This window comes from Oreochromis aureus, linkage group 18 (genome assembly GCF_013358895.1).
Source record: "Oreochromis aureus strain Israel breed Guangdong linkage group 18, ZZ_aureus, whole genome shotgun sequence".
Classification (NCBI taxonomy): Eukaryota; Metazoa; Chordata; class Actinopteri; order Cichliformes; family Cichlidae; genus Oreochromis; species Oreochromis aureus.
In genome coordinates, this window is record NC_052959.1 from 19,958,263 (window position 1) to 19,975,139 (window position 16,877).

The following is a 16,877-nucleotide window of genomic DNA, read 5'->3' on the forward strand; positions in this document are numbered from 1 at the left end:
ATTATCCAAATAAGGTGCTCAATTTCACATGTTGTGCAAAAGAAAAAATACAAGTATAGCAAAAATATACAAAGTAATTTATGCAGGTCATAGGATATGCTTCTGTATTGCTGACAAAAAAAAAAACTGTGCTCAGCACAAAATAGAGAGATGAAAAGCAATTACGTTTCAGGAAATTCACTTTCACTTTACTTTGCATTCAAGTTGTGAAGTTTATTTGAGAGTTGTATCTTTTAGCATGGTTTCCTCACAGTGAGAAGGTTCTGGGTTTGTACCCCCTGGTGGACTTTGCATGTTCTCCCTGTGTGGATTTCTTCCAAGTGCTCCAGTTTACTCCCACAGTCCAAAGATGTGCTTGTTTGGCTAATGGTGATTCTAAATTGGCCATATGTATTAATGTGAGTGTGAATGATTATTTTTCTCTCTGTGTTGACCCTGTGATGGACTAGCGACCTGTCCAGGGTGAACCCCACTGTTCAACCAATGTAGGAAGACTCCAAGTTGGATAAATGATTATGAAAATAGAAAGATGTTTAAATTTTCTCCTTAAGTGCTTGTATATAGAAGATTTCCAAGTTACATCATTGTTGTGTAGCCAGGAGGAAGTTCTTCTTAGTGTTTTTCCTCACTAATGTCTGAGACATCTGCCCTCCATGTTTGAATGCAACACTGGCAAGAAGAGAATATTGTTTGACATATTTATACGGCAATGATTGATATTGATGTTACATTGGTTTATAATGTGGCCATATTATATCAGCATGTCCTTAACATAGGAACTTTGCTAATTTACTAGTTCTAAAAAAGTCAAAACTCAAGTAAAAGTACATCTGTTTAAGTTGGAAGATATTCCATCACTATCACCCAATAGTGTTAACAAAGGCTCTATACAGACTCTCAGGACCCTGTGGGGCATTTTGCAGTCACATGAGGGCAACTCTTTGCTCACACTTGGCAAAATGATGACACTACACCCTGTTATCCAAAGCAGCCACGTGAAAACATGCAGCAGGTCGACTCGTCAGTAATCTGGTATCGTCCAGACTCGGGCTGATCTATGCACTCTGCAATGAAGGCCTGAAGCTGGGACACTGGCTCCTTGTCCTTCTGATGATGCTGGAAAAAGAACCATTATAAAAATAAATAAATAAATAAAATATGCTCAAATTCAACTATAAATTACATCCCTGCAAGATATCAAATATCAAGGTGACTCGGACTGACCTTGATGGTTTCGTACGTGTCATTGATAAGAGCAATGAACAGACTGAGCACCATGTAGATGAAGATCGAGATGAAGGAATAGAGGTAGAGTCTGCTGAAGAGCCACACCATGTAGGTTTTGTCTCTCATCCTCAGAAAGGTGGAAAACATATCATCACCATTGAGGAGAGAGAAGAGGCACTCTGTCACTTTAGCCAGTGTTCTGAACTGTAAAACAATGTTTTAATAATGATTAACATTCTGCCATCATGTTTCTGGAAATTATGTCGGAACAGATCACCCTAATGTTTGTACTGTAATATGAATTAAAGTGTTTATACTTTGTCGTGGTAAGGTCCAAGGACGATCCAGCCACAGAAACAGTACCCGAGGTAGATCATGGCTGCACAGACGCAGAATCGAAACACATTGGGCAATGCCGCCCTCAAGGTTAAGATTAAGATCTAAAACAAAAAAGGGGTGTTTCATTTCCTCTGGAAATGCATTTGCTCATTATTTGTTTAAAGTAATTTTTTATTAGGTACTTTTAGGAAAGTCTTACGTTGTATTTCTTGAAGAAACTCAGGTAACGAATCACACCAACCCAGACAAGCATCGTGGCTGTTCCCAGCAAGATACTGCAGACATCATAGTTTGTTAAGAACTGCAAAAGAAAAAAAAACTATTAGAGAATGATCAATTGGATAATCCTGCAACCCTTTACATACTGATTTCAGACCATTTAGAAAACTTTCACTGATTTCTAAAGTGAGAAAAAAAAGAAAACCTTTGTTTGTATTCCAATTTTCAGCACTGATCCAGTGATGGTCATTATGTCACTGACAATAATGAGCATGTACCAGCCATTCACAAACTCCATGCGGTCTGACCAGGACACAGTTTTATTGTAGTAGGCATGGAAAAAGATGTTGAACTCCTACATATGAGAAATTTATCAAACAAACAGACTGTCAAACAAGTCAGCTAATGAGATGTTACTACAGGCAGTAGTAACAGGCACATTTTAACATACTTAGTCTATTAGCTAATACTATAATGCAATACTATGAAAAAATCTTGAGCCACCCCTCGTCTTTTGTTTCCATTTTGAACAATAATTACAATAAATTTCTTTCTTTCTTTCCGAAGTGTTATGCCAAATTACAGAAGGACTGGAATCCTTTTGATAGACAGAAGAATAAAGGTGGTCATGCCATATATACGATATATATATATATATATATATATATATATATATATATATATATATATATATATATATATATATACTAATTGAATATATATATATTGTTTATTTTTTTTCTAATAAACCTCTGCACTTATGTCCCATTTTCCCAGCAAAATATAAAGAAATGAAAGGTGGCTCTAGAGTTTTTCACAAAATTATATGTGCTCTTCTTAAAAACTACATCATGTTACCAGTATGTAAAGCCCCTTGCCAAAAGTATAGAGAACATTACTTGATTGACCTCATCAGCTATAATTATGGCCTGCTTCGGGTGCTGTTTAGTGTCTTAACTGAGCCAGATGCTAAAAGTATTTCTGTGGTGATACTTACAAACTGGAGCTGGATGCCATGGATGACAGATCGTATGCAGAGGATGAGAGAGGCGAAACAGGCGAGGACGACCACAGAATCAAACGACAAGAGGAGATAATCGTTCTTCCCAGCTAGAATATTTGAGGTCAGGTGTTAATATTTTTGGGGCTCTGTCTCTATAAAACTGAGACATAACCTTTGTCATTTCTTGGATCATGCAGGTACAGTTGCAGTCAAAAGATTACGTACACTCAATATGGGCATGAATGTCATAGTAATTTGGGGGTTTTAGTTATTTCACTGAAATGTTTGTTTTCCAGGGTGGAATGATTGTACACCATACAACATTGGATTTACTTTGGATTTTCTCAAATCCACATAGGGTCAAAGTTAGACATAGCAGCTCAAACATGTACATACACCCCCACTAATATTTGTTTAAATGTCCTTCAGTGAGTTGCACCTCAACCAAATGCTTTTGTGAGCCATCAACAAGCTTCTTGTGTAATTCTGGCTGGATATTTGACCATATTTGCAGAATTGGTAGGGTTCATTTGAATTGGTTGGTTTCATGCCATGGGTCCAGCTTTCAAGCATAGTCCACAAATTTGAGAAATGTAATTCTCATTTATATTATCTATTCCAAAACCAGTTTGATGTGTTTGGGATCATTGTCCTTTTGAAACACCTAACTGTGTCCAAGTTTCAACCATCTACCTGTCGATTCGAGGTGAAGTTGAGGAATTTGGATTTGGATGTGCTTCTCCTTTATTATTATTCCACCCATTCTGTACAATGTACAATGTACAATGTACACGATTCTTGGGTTTGAAAGCCTCACCTTTCTTCCTCTAAACTTAGCCCTCACCACTGTGGTCAAATAGGTCAGTCTTTATCTTGTCTGAACATCTGAAGCTTTTCTCCAGAATGCATTTGGCTTTTCTTAAAGGTGTTGATTTGGGAACAGTGGCTTCTTTCTTGGTCAACCTCTCAGTACATGCTGATGTAAAACTCACTTCACTCTGGACAGTGACTCTGGCGTCCCAGCAGTTTCCATTTCATGGCAGGCTTGAGTGGTTCATGAACATCCTAACAAATTTCCTGTCATCTGAGGGTGACAGTTTGGGTCCTTCCAGACTATGGCAAAGTGGCAACTTTACCTACATACAGCTGTTTGAACTAATGATCCTGGAATCTGCACTCGTTTAGAAATGGCTCCAAAACAGCTTCATAACCTTTGTAAATCTATAATTCCTTGGACTTTTCCATTGTTCTGAGTATTAGTCAGTCCAATGAGGGCTGTCAAACCAATCCTTTTTATGCTCCAGTTTTAGTCAGCCATAGTCACAAAGAAGACGTTAACAGACTTTGGACTTGTTGAGTTGAAAGACACTGTTGAACCTTCTGCACCACTTATTATACTTTTGACCAAATCCAAAAAAAAAAACCTTTTGTATCCAATTCCCTTTTTAATCATTTGACCCTGAAAAAAGAACAGTTCAAAGAAATAATTAAAAGCGCGAAATGACCATGACATTCATGCCTGTGACTCTGAACACAGCTGTAGTATGAATAGTAGAAAAGTGTTACTGTGCCCCCTGCTGGCTTTAGACGCACTAACAGTTACAAATATTTTGCTTCCTGGTGTCTCTCAGTATCAATTCTACTCACATGTGCCTTCCACGTTCCAGTCACTGCATTCATAAATTCTAACATCATTTTCAATATCAACCTTTATCTTTCCGCTGTGTGCACGATTGTCAAAAATGATCTGTGTAAAAACAAAGGATGGTTCGTCACTGAGCTTGTAAAATCTCCTAAAAAATAATAGATTAATAGAAAATATATCTTTGAGATTGTGGCACTTTTCTGATAGTGTCACCAACCACTATGTGGAAATCATAACAGTCTGGTAGCTCGTGGTGCCGCACAGTCTGCAGATTGATGGTTTTCAGAGTTAGGTAGATGTTCACAGATAGCAGCCTGGACATACAAACATATATTAGCAGCCAACACTCTTATCATCGGACATGAAACCTGTATTTTTAGTTTAGTCACCTTCTGAAATCCAAAGAGAAGTTGGGATGTGTTGCCAGAGTGTTGTTGCTCAACGATTGCATAGGGTGTATGGAAATACAATCTGTGGTGGAGAAAATGTGTTCAGAAGTTATTTCAATTTGTATTATTTAGCAGAGCAACGATGAAGCACAAATCCCCGTGAAGAGTAGAACAAGCTTCCTCTTTTCATGTCACAAGTGCACAGTGTGATTATTTTCCATTCTTGCCATGAATCAGTTTCAATAAATATATCTTGCACAGAATATTAAGCATTGACCTAAACAGTGTTGCAGCTTCTTTATGTTTTTGTACCTTTATCAATATGCGGATCAATATCAAAGGTGTCGTTTTCAGGATCGATGGTGCTGTTTCTATAAAACACTTGACACAAAGTCAGAGGAGTGTAGTCGCCATTAATGAGCTCGTATGCAAGATTACCTACAGTCAGGTTTTGGAGATTGGTATACTGAAAAAACAGACAAAGAGAAAACAGAAAACATGTTTTAATGGTGTAAAATTAGAATTAAATAGAAGATGCCACATGATTAAACAAAGGTTTCAGTACCCTGTTGATAATGTAGTGAATGTGCTCATTCACATCTCTTTTGGTATAAAGGGAAAGGCTTCTGTGCCGGTGATCCTTGTATCCTTTGAGAAACAGATTCCTGAATGTCATCAAATTTTCATCCTTGAAAGTCACCATCATTTCGTTACTCAGTCCAAAAGACACCAACTGTTTGGAAACAGGGGGGAGAAAGACAGAAAGTCACGAAGGTAAAAAACAAGTAGCTCCTGACCTCTGTACACATTCACACTTAACTAAAGGATTACCTGGACAGTAGTGATTGCAATTTTTAATATTTGTATCATCAGTTTCCACGGTTTCCGACCCCTGGCTCTGTACTTCTCGCAGGGATTCATGAAGAAGTATTTGAGCCTCCGTCTGAAATCCTCCACCGTCTTTGTATCTAAGCTGCAGCGGCCGTTTCGCTGACTCTCCTCTGACCTGACAGCCAAAAGCTGCTCGGAGTCCTCCATTAGGCTGAAGACTGTTTTGTGACACCTGCATCAGAAATGTTTAATAGATAAAGAAAGCATCTGGCCATTCCAGTCATCCTGATGTTTATCTAACTGGTTCTCCAGCCTGTGTACACTGCTACTATTCTCTCCTTTATAGTTTAAGTGTTATACTTCAATACATACTAATTATGCAACACTAAGCCATAACACACTACAAAACCACAGCTGTGTGGTTAGCACACACTGGCCCATTTGAGCTCACTAGTGCTTCCTGCAACAGGGAGCATCAGTACCAGAGAAATGTACAGATTTGAGAGGTGTGTGAAAACAATTACTACACATATTTTTACTTAATAAATAAAAGATAGCTGCTTATACTGGATGTTATTATATAATTATATATATTTTTAAATCAGATGCTAACTACATGTGTTAAACTTCATTCTACATATAATTATGATAATAAATTAAATACCTGTTAGCGTTCGCCGAGCACCAGCGACCCAAAGTTCACCCAGTCTAACACTCAGGGCTTCTCAGCGGTGTATGAAAAAACAGGTGGTACAGTCACCACTGCAGCCGTCACCACAATGACTGTCATTCCTCGGCGCCACTTGTAGCTTTTCCAGTTTTTTCCAGAAGTAGAAAAAAAGGTACGTCTGCGCACCCAGAAGCTGACGACACATTTACACGTTGTAGGCCTGTCAATCACTTCATTTTGACCTCGACAGTTAATGCCCTATTTCAACAACAATTATCGGCACTCTAACACTTTGATTTTACATAATCGCTACAGGAACCACACAACCACACGGTGAAAAAAGGAAAAAAGAAACAAAAGCCCAGTCCATATATGAAAAACTTTTAGTTTTATTATTACATGACCAGTGAATAGAGAAAGAAATAGGATGTCACTGAAACTATGTTTACTAATTCAAGACTATTGTAGTGACAAAAACATGAAGCAAATTCTTGATGACTTAATGCACACACACAAAAAAACAACAACAGAAAAACATGAGCTGGAGTTCTGCTCCAAGACTGGCTCTTTATACGCACACACATGGATATATATATATATATATGTATGTATATATTCTCAAGTAGTCGTTCAAGTGTATACAACATAGAAACTGCATTCAGCCTTTACAGCTCATCAGAAAAATCGCACCTCCTGTCACAGAAGGGGAGTAGGAGAGGTTAGAGAGGGTGAGTCACATTTTCTTCACTCCTGACACATCACGTTGGAAATCTAACCGCGTTAGAAATGCATCTGATGCACGCGCAGATTTCCTCTTTCTTCTTTGATGGCACCTTTGTCTCATTTTAGTCATATTTTCCATTTTAAACTAGGCAATCTCCATACCCTAGGGTTTGGTTTGGTTTTTGCTTTATATGAAAACTAAGGCAACAAATTGCCACCATTTGAAAAACAAAAAAAACAATCTTTAAAAGTTATCCCAGCCTCACTGATGACAAAATGCCCCCATTTTCACTCTAAAAGGTAGCTAATATAGTGGTAGTATACAGTATATGCCCATGTGCAGCAATTTCTCACCAACCGCCTCATTGAAGGCACGAATAACACCGAAAAAGAGAGAGAGAGTGTTGTGGTTGTCTTTTTAACCGGTTGAGAACTGTCTTATTGAGATATGCTCCTAAAAGATACTCCTAGTTGAAGTTGGTGTGAGGGAGCGCGACCGGAGGGGCTGGAAGTTTGGATCGCCTCCGCTGGTGCACCCTGGCGCTCCAGCATCTATGCTGGAGGGGGACTCGACCATTACCTCGTCCGGCAGAGGAGGCGCCCCGGGGTCTCCGGGTTTCGGGAGGCTGGATGAAGTCGTGGATGGTGTGGCGATGCTGGCGCAAGCCACGGAGGAGTCTCCAGCTTTTTGCGAAGACAGCAGATCGAGTGAGGTGCCCACATCTGAGTTGGAAGGGCTTTTCTCGCTGTCCGGGTGAAAGAGCAAGGTGGAGTTGTTTGAAAATGTTGACGGGAGGTCGCTGGTTGAGGTTGGAGTGCTGAAAGTGGAGTCAGATGAGGAACTGGAAGCTCCTGCCGCTGAGTAATAGAAGAGGGGGAAAAAAAGGGGAACAGTTGTAAGTCATAAAGAACAACTGCATTAAGCACTTTTTTGCATTACACACACCCACACACACACACACTCAACTATTTTAGAAATTGACGTATTAACCTCTGAGGGACTCAATCTTCTCATTTTTGGCCTTCTGCACCTCGTCTGTGATTTTAGTGATGATAAAATTTTGCGAGCGCATCTCCCGGATCGACTCGATCAAGGCATCCAGGCCGCGGGGGTTCTCAGCCAGTATGTCCAGCAGCACGGCCGTCCTCTTGGTCTGCGTAGTCCTGCAGCTGATCTCTTCTGCGTCGTCTCGCGTCAGGATCCTGCGAGAGCGCAGGTAGTCCAGGTGGCGATCTGCTCTGATTTTATCGCAGAGGTAGTGCCGCAATCTGGTCAGCACCTGAAGAGCCACAGGAAGTCATTGAGGGTGGACAAAAAGAGGGCAAAGTGAGGTGTCAATGAACAGGAAACACACAGTCCAGGGTTCATCCCCCTTCCCCCATATCAAAGACTACAGCAGGCCTGGATCTGCTCTCTCTGTGGCACATACAAAGTAAGCTGGGTGTCCAGATGTGCCCTAAACGTCCATCCTATTGTCCTGCTGTTAAATCCTACAGAAAGTGGAAATGGTGAGGGCACAAAGAGGGTGTGGTGGGGGCATTTCCTCCTTTTAATAGGCCTATAGCGCTAAGCAAAGCATAAATATATATTTAGCAGTAAATCTATTTGCACATGGCTCCCCTTATCAGATTGATCTGCCATCTATTAGGAAGCCAGGGCGTGCCTGAAGTATAATACTCACGTCTTTCTTTATCTCTGCCATTTCATCTTCAGTGAGGTGAGGAGCATCCATCCCTCTCCCCCGCAAAGTGAAAATCCAGGTGGTAACGATTGAAAATTATTTTAATAATCTCGTAGTGGTGGATTAAAATACAACAGCGAATAAATTATAGAAGTTAAATAAGCTGACACCTTATTATTAATCGATAAAAGGTGGTCTATCGACTATCCATTCAACTTTTTTTTGTTTCAACAACGGAAAAAAAAATCCCCGGACTTCCTGATTGTGTCGAGGCTTAACTACGTCAACACACGGCAGAGACGTCAGTTTCCCACTCAGAGCTGGTTTAAACCGGTAACTGTGAATAAAAAAGTCCACGTTCACTTTAAGGTTTCTCCTGTTTTACCAGAACAACTCCAAACTGAGCAACTTTCTTCGCTTTGAGTTCTGATGTGCGACTTCTTGCGCTTCTGCACTTCCGACCATGGCCACGCGCGGCTCTCGATAACTCCACTAGGTGGCGCTGTTGGACCTTCTCACATACAAACACCACGTTTGGCAGGTTTTGCTATGCCCCGCAGTTTAGTCTATGACAGCATTCATTCAAAGAAAAGTAAGTGTTATAGGCCAGTGATGTCAAACATGTGGTCCAGGGCACAGAAGTGGCCCTCTTAAAAGCTCCCATACCGGACAGCTCTGTAAAGTGTCAAAACTGCAGTGAAGTTAGTGGGGATGAAAACATCTATAGTTTAAAGTATTATTAGATCTAAACTAGTTGCTTAGAAAATCACTATGGCCAGGTGTCCTCCCACTGTGATCTGTAAACTTTAATATAAAGATAATATTGATGAATGGGGAAAAACTGAGACATAGTTTTAAAATTGCAGTTATTTTTCTTTAGTGATCTCAGGGTTGCTTATTAAATGAGAAAAGAAAAATAATGGGAAATGTTACCACTTGTAATGGGTTTCAAAGAAGCAGGAGGGATAAGAGCTTTTTACTTTACTAGTTTACTCCATTTGTGGGCAATTAACTGAGCTGAGTTTGGCACCCCTGCTGTACTGTGTGGCTACTGCACAAGAGATTTCTGTAATTTACAAAGTAACTTAAGTACAGAGCGATTCTCAGCTAATTTCAATTTAGAATTTTAAGTTTTTCTTTTTTGTTGCTGATTTATTGCAATGACGCAAGTCTGAGGTGAAATGTAAGCTTTTTTAATGTGATGCAGGGCTTTTCAGTTGCTTCACAAAAACGCCTGTGCTTTACGATCTGTTTGCATGTTTTGTATGTGGAGTCACAATCTGCAAAGTAGCTGTCACCATCAGATAAATTTTCCTTGTGAAAAACAGCGTAGAAGTTAAATAGTGTTAGAAAATTCAGGCGCCTTAAACTTGAGTAAATAAAACATTTGAGGTTTGCCTGCCAGTTTCTTATGTGCACCTAAGACTAATTCGGTCTGAACAAGCTCAACAGCACCACAAACTAAACTATCTGAAACAGCGTCTGCAAAAATAATGATAATAATAAGGTTATTACTACTACACAAACAACTAAGGGTTTAATAAGTTAGTTGGCTGTGATGGAGCTGATTTTATGTAAACTGTTGATTTGCTGGTCTTGTTTGGAAAATCTGCACAGAAACTCGGAAAATCAGAGTTGTACATCAAGTAAATATATTTCTGTTACTGTCAGTCATGCAGCTGGACACATTTTAAAGTGTAGTACTGAGCTTTGAAATGCGATGATCACAATGTAAATTGTCAGCAGGCAGAGTCTGTATCATATATTAGGTCACAGAACAGTTTATATACAAATAAAACTGAAGGGTCATAGCATTAAAATCATCAGCAGTTCAGAGACAACACGGGGTCAAAGTTCACATATACAAAGTGAAGTGCTGCGCAGTAGAAGTGATCAGACACTTTGGTAAACATGAAGTCTATTACACAATGGCTGAATGCATACAGATTTTCACTTCCCCCTAATCACAGTATAGCACAAAGAGAGGAGGGGCGCTCCCCGAGGAGATTGTTATCAGGCTTGTTTTGTCATGCTCTGCAGTGTAGTACTGTATGTGCTGTGTGAAAAGACCATTAGCAAGCAGAAATGTATATGAACTGTAAATCAGATCGCAGGACTCACGCAGCGATAATGATTTAAAGCCCCCTCACAGCTGTCTGGCTGCTGTTTCATCGCAGCAGGAAAATGTCAGATGTTAAACAAAAATGGGGAATGAGCGTTAACAGAAACAGACAATGCGTGCCCACTTCTCCTCACCACAATTCCCTTCATTCATGCTGGACAGCAGAGCTCAGCAGCCTGGAAATAACCAGCTGTGCGTTTCAAATGAACCCAGTGTGCTGACTCCCGAGTGCCCTTCGCGCAGAGCCAGACACAAAAGAAAAGAAGGCATTTATAGAAATGATGTCACCAACGGGACTATCATTCATATCAGCACAAAACCCACTCTCACGTAACAGCCAAGACACCACCGTGACCTCGCATCCACTGTGGTTTTACAATATGCGTAAGTGAGGAGGTATTTGCGCTTTTCAGTCGAAGTACCATGCAAAATGACTTCTTTTATAGCTTTTTTTTCATACAGCCTATTATAACCTGCCCACCCACCTTACTCATTCGGGTGTATCCCATTAAGTATCAGGGATATGTAATTTTAACAGGGCGCTGCAGAGTACTGTGCAATGCACGTCCACCCATGGCTTGTATCAAGTATCTGTGGGAGGATAAAAGGTCTCTCTAACACAATAACTTTCAAGTAATTACATGTCGCTCTCATTAAGTAAATTGCAAGATATGAGAAAATGCACGCTTTATATACGCCTCTTTGCAAGAGGCGTATATAAAGCCCTCTTTAGTTTCATATCTGTCTGCTCTTGTCACCAGGTTAGAGACCCACTGGGTTCATATTCATTAAGCATCTCAGATATATAGTTAGGGCTGTTAATGACATATAAACAATAAGCAATAGTTTGAAATCTGTACCTTACTGGAAGTCAGTGCAGGGAGCTGAGAATCAGAGCACTCTGAACTAACTGTGACCGTCTAACAGTCTTTTTAGGGAGGACAATAAAAAGAGCATCGCATTAGGCAGCCCTGCAAGACATAAAGACATGAATAAGCTTCTCTGGATCTTGTAAAATGTAGTAAAAAGCCCAGGATGTTCCTTGAATTTGATCTTTCATTGAACTTTCTAATACGATTTTCTTCACATTTTCTTATTTATAATTTGTCTACTTTTAGTCTACTGATTTTATAAGGTCAGTGTTTTATTTTATCGATTGTTGTTTTTGCACATGATGTGAAAATGTGAGGTAGAGCAGAGGTTTCACTTACAGTGATCAGTTCAGCTTGTAATACGGCGTGGCACTTTTTATTATTTCTTTTTGAAAATATAAACTTTCAGTGGCTTCCAGAAACATTCATATCTAAAGTAGTATCATTCTGCTTTCCATATGCACTGAGTTGCTGCCATATTAGATTTTCAGCATCGCTGATATCTGCTCCAAAAAGTGATGACTACTCCTTTAAGCCAGGGATGTCAAACTCATTTTAACTCATCGAGGAGCAGATACAGCCAGCTTTGATCTTAAATGGGCCAGTCTCAGTGTATAGAAGCTTAATTTCCAATTAGAAAAGACCAGTTACTTTGGTGTAGCGTGAATGACCACGGCTGCAAAAATGAAGCTTATGAAAACACAGTTAAAAGTCTGAGATTCATGCCTTCCTTCATTTTTTCTAAAGCTGTCCAGTGGGCTGGACTGGAGTCTCCATGAGGCCAATTTTGGCCCCTGGGCCTAGTGTTTGACACCCTGGCTTTAAACTGTTGGGGTAACAGTGTTTTAGGATGTTAAGAAAGAGGAAAGATTCAATTTCTCACTTGTTTTATTTCACATTCATTTTCTGAACTGTGGGAAGAGGACATGCAATTTGCCCTCCACATCCGCCTCTGTTCTTCTTACCTAACATGTTTGTGCAGATTCTTGATATTATAATTTTGGAAGGAAATTTCCACACCAAGCCACAACAGTCAGCGATTTCCAGGCATCGGTAAACACACCAAGCTCCCGCTTGTTCGCTCTTCATCTGCTGGAGCTGGCGCTGACTCAGACCGGCCTTTGTAACCTTAGTTAGATAAGACAGAAGCTGTGCCAATCTGCTCTGCTCGGCCTCTTATTCTCACAGGTTATAATGAAAGGAAAGGTATTCTCTCCCTTATAAATGCCTTTGTTCTTTGATGTGGATGGAAGAAGATGCTTTTTATCCTGGCATCTATTTCAAAGAAGCCTGCAGTGCTCATCCTGAGAGGAATTTTGCTTCAGGCATTGCTTGGGTTTTCTTTTTATTCTTTTTTTTTTGTCTAGTATCTCATTCTGACTGCTCTGATTTAGACTAAACAGAGGATTACCAAGTTTCAAACGTTTCCAGGAGGCTCTCGTCTCTCATTATGAAATCTTAAAGTCAAACTCAAATCCATCCACACGCCCTTACAGGATGACTGAAGGGAAATTTAATCTGTAACACTAGCAAGGCTGGAAAATACAAACACTATTTCGCAGACAACGTGCAACAGTCTAAACAGAGCTTCAGCTCAGGGAGAAATTCAGTCAGTCATAGAAATATGTGGCTTTCCTTCAATATTTATGTCAGAACTTGCAGTGGCCTGGTGTTAAATCCCTTAAGGAGCCATGTTCACATGCATTTCAGCTGCCAGGTATACATATATATATATGTGGTCCAGCACCAGCTGGTAAAGTCTTGGTTAGGAGCAAAAGAGCTCCTTCATAACAGTGATAGAGACTGAATAGTGCAATCATTGTGTCACAAAACAGAATAAAATCAGTTCCCAGCAGTGCAATCAAAGAATTATCCATGCCATTGTTTTGCATGTTACGTAAGGTTTTATTTCTGGAGAATCTTAATGGTCGAAAAGTCAAAATATCTACTTTCTTTGGAAATGAGAAAGCATTACATGGTAAAACTGGAGAGAAAGCCCTGGCTGAGTGGAAGCTGCACAGGGGTGGTTCTTGGCACAGCGAGTGTGAGAGGAGGGAGCGAGAAACTTCTGCTTGGCTTATGGGAGGACATGTGGAGAAGCATTCCTCTCATAGCTTCGGGACACCTCTTTAGTCTACGTCAGATCTGCTTGAAGTGGATAAAAGGGGATGGGGACTCTCAAAGAGGGAGAACAAACAGCCGTCATCTCGCTGCCAGGTCTGCTGAGTGATATTAAGGAGGCTGGTTTTTCTTTTTCGCTCAGGAGAGATTGCTTCAGCTGGAGAAGATGTGGAAGGTCTTTGTTGTGGAGATCTTCTGCTTTACGCTGGTGAGGAAAAGGCGTCTGATGTCTGCTGTTATATTCTGTGGGTGAAAGTAATGTTGATTACAAAGGTGGGATGTTTGGTCTAACCTCAGGTGTCAGCCTCGTGCCCAAAGGATTGCCAGTGTCCCCTTGAAGTCCCAACATGTGCAGGCAGTATCAGTCTCATGCTGGACAGCTGTGGATGCTGTAAGGTTTGTGCCCGGCAGCTTTTTGAAGACTGCAGCAAGACACAGCCATGCGATCCTGCGAAGGGACTGGAGTGCAACTTTGGAGGGTTGGATAAGGGCGTCTGTCGAGGTACGCTGACTTCATTTCCCCTTTCTGATCTTTTTTGTTTTTCAACTGTCACCTTTTCCCTTTTCATCACATCAGCCTTTCCCTGCTTCTCTTTAACAGCCAAATTAAATGGGAGAACATGCGAGTACAACAGCAAGATTTACCAGAACGGGGAAACCTTCCATCCTAACTGCAAACACCAGTGCACTTGCATCGACGGTGCAGTCGGATGTGTCTCCCTCTGCCCACGTGAATTCTCGCTGCCCTTGTTGGGCTGTGCCAAACCAAGACGGGTCAAAGTACCGGGAGGGTGCTGCGAACAACTAGTCTGCCCTGAGAAAACAGAGGCACAGAGTGCTATGATAAAAAAGCACAGAAGAAAGTTCAGCAAAGTCAAAACCACTGAAGACGACCTCTTCAAAAAGAACGAGTTCACCTCTGTGTGGGGAGAATCAAAGTCTCTGCCTGGTGAGCAGTCTTGATTTTTATTGCATTTAAGTCTTGCTTGCTTTCATTATTTTAACCCACTTTTAACTGCAAAAAATATCTGCTTAAAAACATCTGCACAGCTTTCAGGAGTCATTCAGTGGACCACATGTTTGCCAGAGGAGTCCAGTGCATGCCTCAAACCACAGCCTGGTCACCCTGCTCCAAATCCTGCGGCTCTGGTGTGTCCACGAGGCTGACCAACCGCAACAAACAATGCAAACTGGTGAAAGAAACTCGGATCTGTGAAATCCGTCCCTGCAAACAGTTGACCTCGAAGGTACACCATATGCTGATGAACATATACAATGATTATTTCATTAGAGGCTGAGAACCAATGCATGTTAAGACTAAAGCCTAGATACATTCTCTCTTGCAGAAAGGTCAAAAATGCAGTCACAGAGGAAAAGCAAGCCATCCAGTTCACCTGTCATACGCAGGCTGTCGTAGCCTGAAGAAGTTGCAGCGCAGGTACTGCGGATCCTGCTCAGACGGACAATGCTGCAGGCCACACAGGACCCGGACAATGCCCATCCATTTTCGGTGCAAAAACGGAGAGACCTTCAGGAGGATGGTGATGGCGATCGAGTCGTGCAAGTGTAATCTCAACTGCTCCAACAACGCTAAAAAGACACCTGAGCTCTACAGACCTTTCAATGACATCCACAAACTGAAAATTTAACCGAAAGGCTTGATTTAAGCGCAAGAAGACTTTTGCTTCATATAATTGGAGCCTTGTGGTTTGCTTCTTTGTGAAGCTGCTTTTAAATGGTGAATGCTGCATTTTTTTAAATGAACTTTCAAATGTTTTTCCTGCTTATTCTTTGTACGTACTTAATAATATTTAAGCCTCTAATGACAAAACATGTTAAATCGCAGTGTGGAAAGTTGTGGCACCTGCTAAATGTGTCGTCACGCGGTAGCTGTTTCTTTTGATTCACTGCACTCCTGTTATTTAAAGGGATTTATGTTTCATACTTATTTTAATGCAAAGTTAATGTTAAGCATGGAAAACTGTACGTTTGGTTTACTGTCCTGTTCTCTGTACTCTGTTGTCAATGCGAAACAGAAATATGATTGAAGCCTGGACACACAGACTGTTAATCTCATGGTTAGCAGATTATAATCTCCAATAAATTCAAGGAAAACCAATTCAGTTCCCCACTATCTTACTTAAGAGTTTGTCTTGAGAAAAACTGGAAATCCTCAGGGGGTCTCAGCTGCAACGATTTTCAGTCTCTTTAGCATCTGGCTGACCTACTTCTGAGAGGACCTACATGTCACTGAATAGTTTTGGGAATGTCTGTAATGTAAACTTCTCAGCAGTTTGCCTGGTGCTGCACAGATGCTGGGCACAAGTTGCAGATTTTTGCTTTCTGGCAGTGGTATAGGCTTACACCGATAATCTAAACCCTCCACTGTGATTTACGATACGCAGAATAGAAGGCAAATGTGACTGAAATATGACTGATTGTCACGGCCGTAGCTGTTGTTGCTCTCGTGTCTTTAACTCTTCAGTATTTCTGTCAAAGGCGGGCTCTGCTGTGCCATCACTTGGCTCTGTCACAATCACTCTGTCTTTGCTGCTGATTAGAGAGATACTGGACCTGTGCAGCATTCACTAGATGCACCTGGTTAAGGTCTCATTGAAGACTGCTGTTTGTGATGCACACACTAAGATGTTTTCTGCTGATTCGGTCTTAAGGCTATGAGCAGATAATAAGGAGCAGTGATGATGTTTTTGAGGTGCTTGTGTATGCCTGGGGTTGGGCACACATTAGCCGTTTCTTTTGTTTAGCTACATTAGGGAAAAGGGTGTTGCTGCTCTGCACTTTGTTTTGGGCAGGGAGATATTTTCTTTTGAACTTTAATAATCTCTTGAACTCTATAAATCTTCTTTCTGTTTTTTTAATTTTCTTTGATTTGCCAACCCCTATTTATCCATGCAGTTTGCCTCTTTTGTAATTCATAAATCTTGCGTTTGACTGTCTGGTTGAATGGCACTTTCCACCACCCCTGAGCTGAGCTGGGATGTAACAACTAACCCAACCAACAGGTTTACGCAGA

General features: G+C 40.8%; 3 protein-coding genes across 3 annotated transcripts; 1 reads left to right on the top strand and 2 right to left on the bottom strand.

The window, feature by feature from the left end:
• Nucleotides 1-18: 18 nt before the first annotated feature.
• LOC116315320 (mucolipin-3-like) lies at nt 19-6,446 on the bottom strand. Its single transcript, XM_039602476.1, has 12 exons — nt 6,318-6,446; nt 5,654-5,885; nt 5,135-5,288; nt 4,823-4,904; nt 4,651-4,747; nt 4,436-4,535; nt 2,783-2,895; nt 1,991-2,140; nt 1,766-1,867; nt 1,545-1,667; nt 1,225-1,431; nt 19-1,116 (listed from the first exon to the last, which is right to left on the bottom strand). Exons 2-12 carry the CDS (start codon nt 5,858-5,860, stop codon nt 979-981), a joined length of 1,473 nt encoding a protein of 490 aa, XP_039458410.1. The 5' UTR covers nt 5,861-5,885; nt 6,318-6,446; the 3' UTR covers nt 19-978.
• Nucleotides 6,447-6,694: 248 nt separating this feature from the next.
• bcl10 (BCL10 immune signaling adaptor) lies at nt 6,695-9,210 on the bottom strand. The gene is made up of 3 exons (XM_031733563.2): nt 8,729-9,210; nt 8,038-8,326; nt 6,695-7,904 (listed from the first exon to the last, which is right to left on the bottom strand). Exons 1-3 carry the CDS (start codon nt 8,777-8,779, stop codon nt 7,501-7,503), a joined length of 744 nt encoding a protein of 247 aa, XP_031589423.1. The 5' UTR covers nt 8,780-9,210; the 3' UTR covers nt 6,695-7,500.
• A 4,547-nt stretch (nt 9,211-13,757) lies between these two features.
• Nucleotides 13,758-15,981, top strand: LOC116315310 (CCN family member 1-like). The gene is made up of 5 exons (XM_031733578.2): nt 13,758-14,051; nt 14,141-14,345; nt 14,445-14,792; nt 14,894-15,090; nt 15,190-15,981. The coding sequence occupies exons 1-5, from the start codon at nt 14,010-14,012 to the stop codon at nt 15,490-15,492; spliced, it is 1,095 nt and encodes a 364-aa protein (XP_031589438.1). The 5' UTR covers nt 13,758-14,009; the 3' UTR covers nt 15,493-15,981.
• The last annotated feature ends 896 nt before the right edge of the window (nt 15,982-16,877 follow it).

Coding starts and splice junctions, on each gene's coding strand:
- LOC116315320 (XM_039602476.1), bottom strand. CDS start 5,860: ATGGAGGACTCCGAGCAGCTTTTGGCTGTCAGGTCAGAGGAGAGTCAG. Junction 4,905..5,134: donor TGATCCGCATATTGATAAAG/GTACAAAAACAT, acceptor TCTCCACCACAG/ATTGTATTTCCATACACCCT. Junction 1,432..1,544: donor TTGGACCTTACCACGACAAA/GTATAAACACTT, acceptor ATTGTTTTACAG/TTCAGAACACTGGCTAAAGT.
- bcl10 (XM_031733563.2), bottom strand. CDS start 8,779: ATGGATGCTCCTCACCTCACTGAAGATGAAATGGCAGAGATAAAGAAA. Junction 8,327..8,728: donor TGGCAGAGATAAAGAAAGAC/GTGAGTATTATA, acceptor GTGGCTCTTCAG/GTGCTGACCAGATTGCGGCA. Junction 7,905..8,037: donor GAAGATTGAGTCCCTCAGAG/GTTAATACGTCA, acceptor TCTATTACTCAG/CGGCAGGAGCTTCCAGTTCC.
- LOC116315310 (XM_031733578.2), top strand. CDS start 14,010: ATGTGGAAGGTCTTTGTTGTGGAGATCTTCTGCTTTACGCTG. Junction 14,793..14,893: donor AGAATCAAAGTCTCTGCCTG/GTGAGCAGTCTT, acceptor ACATCTGCACAG/CTTTCAGGAGTCATTCAGTG. Junction 15,091..15,189: donor GCAAACAGTTGACCTCGAAG/GTACACCATATG, acceptor TCTCTCTTGCAG/AAAGGTCAAAAATGCAGTCA.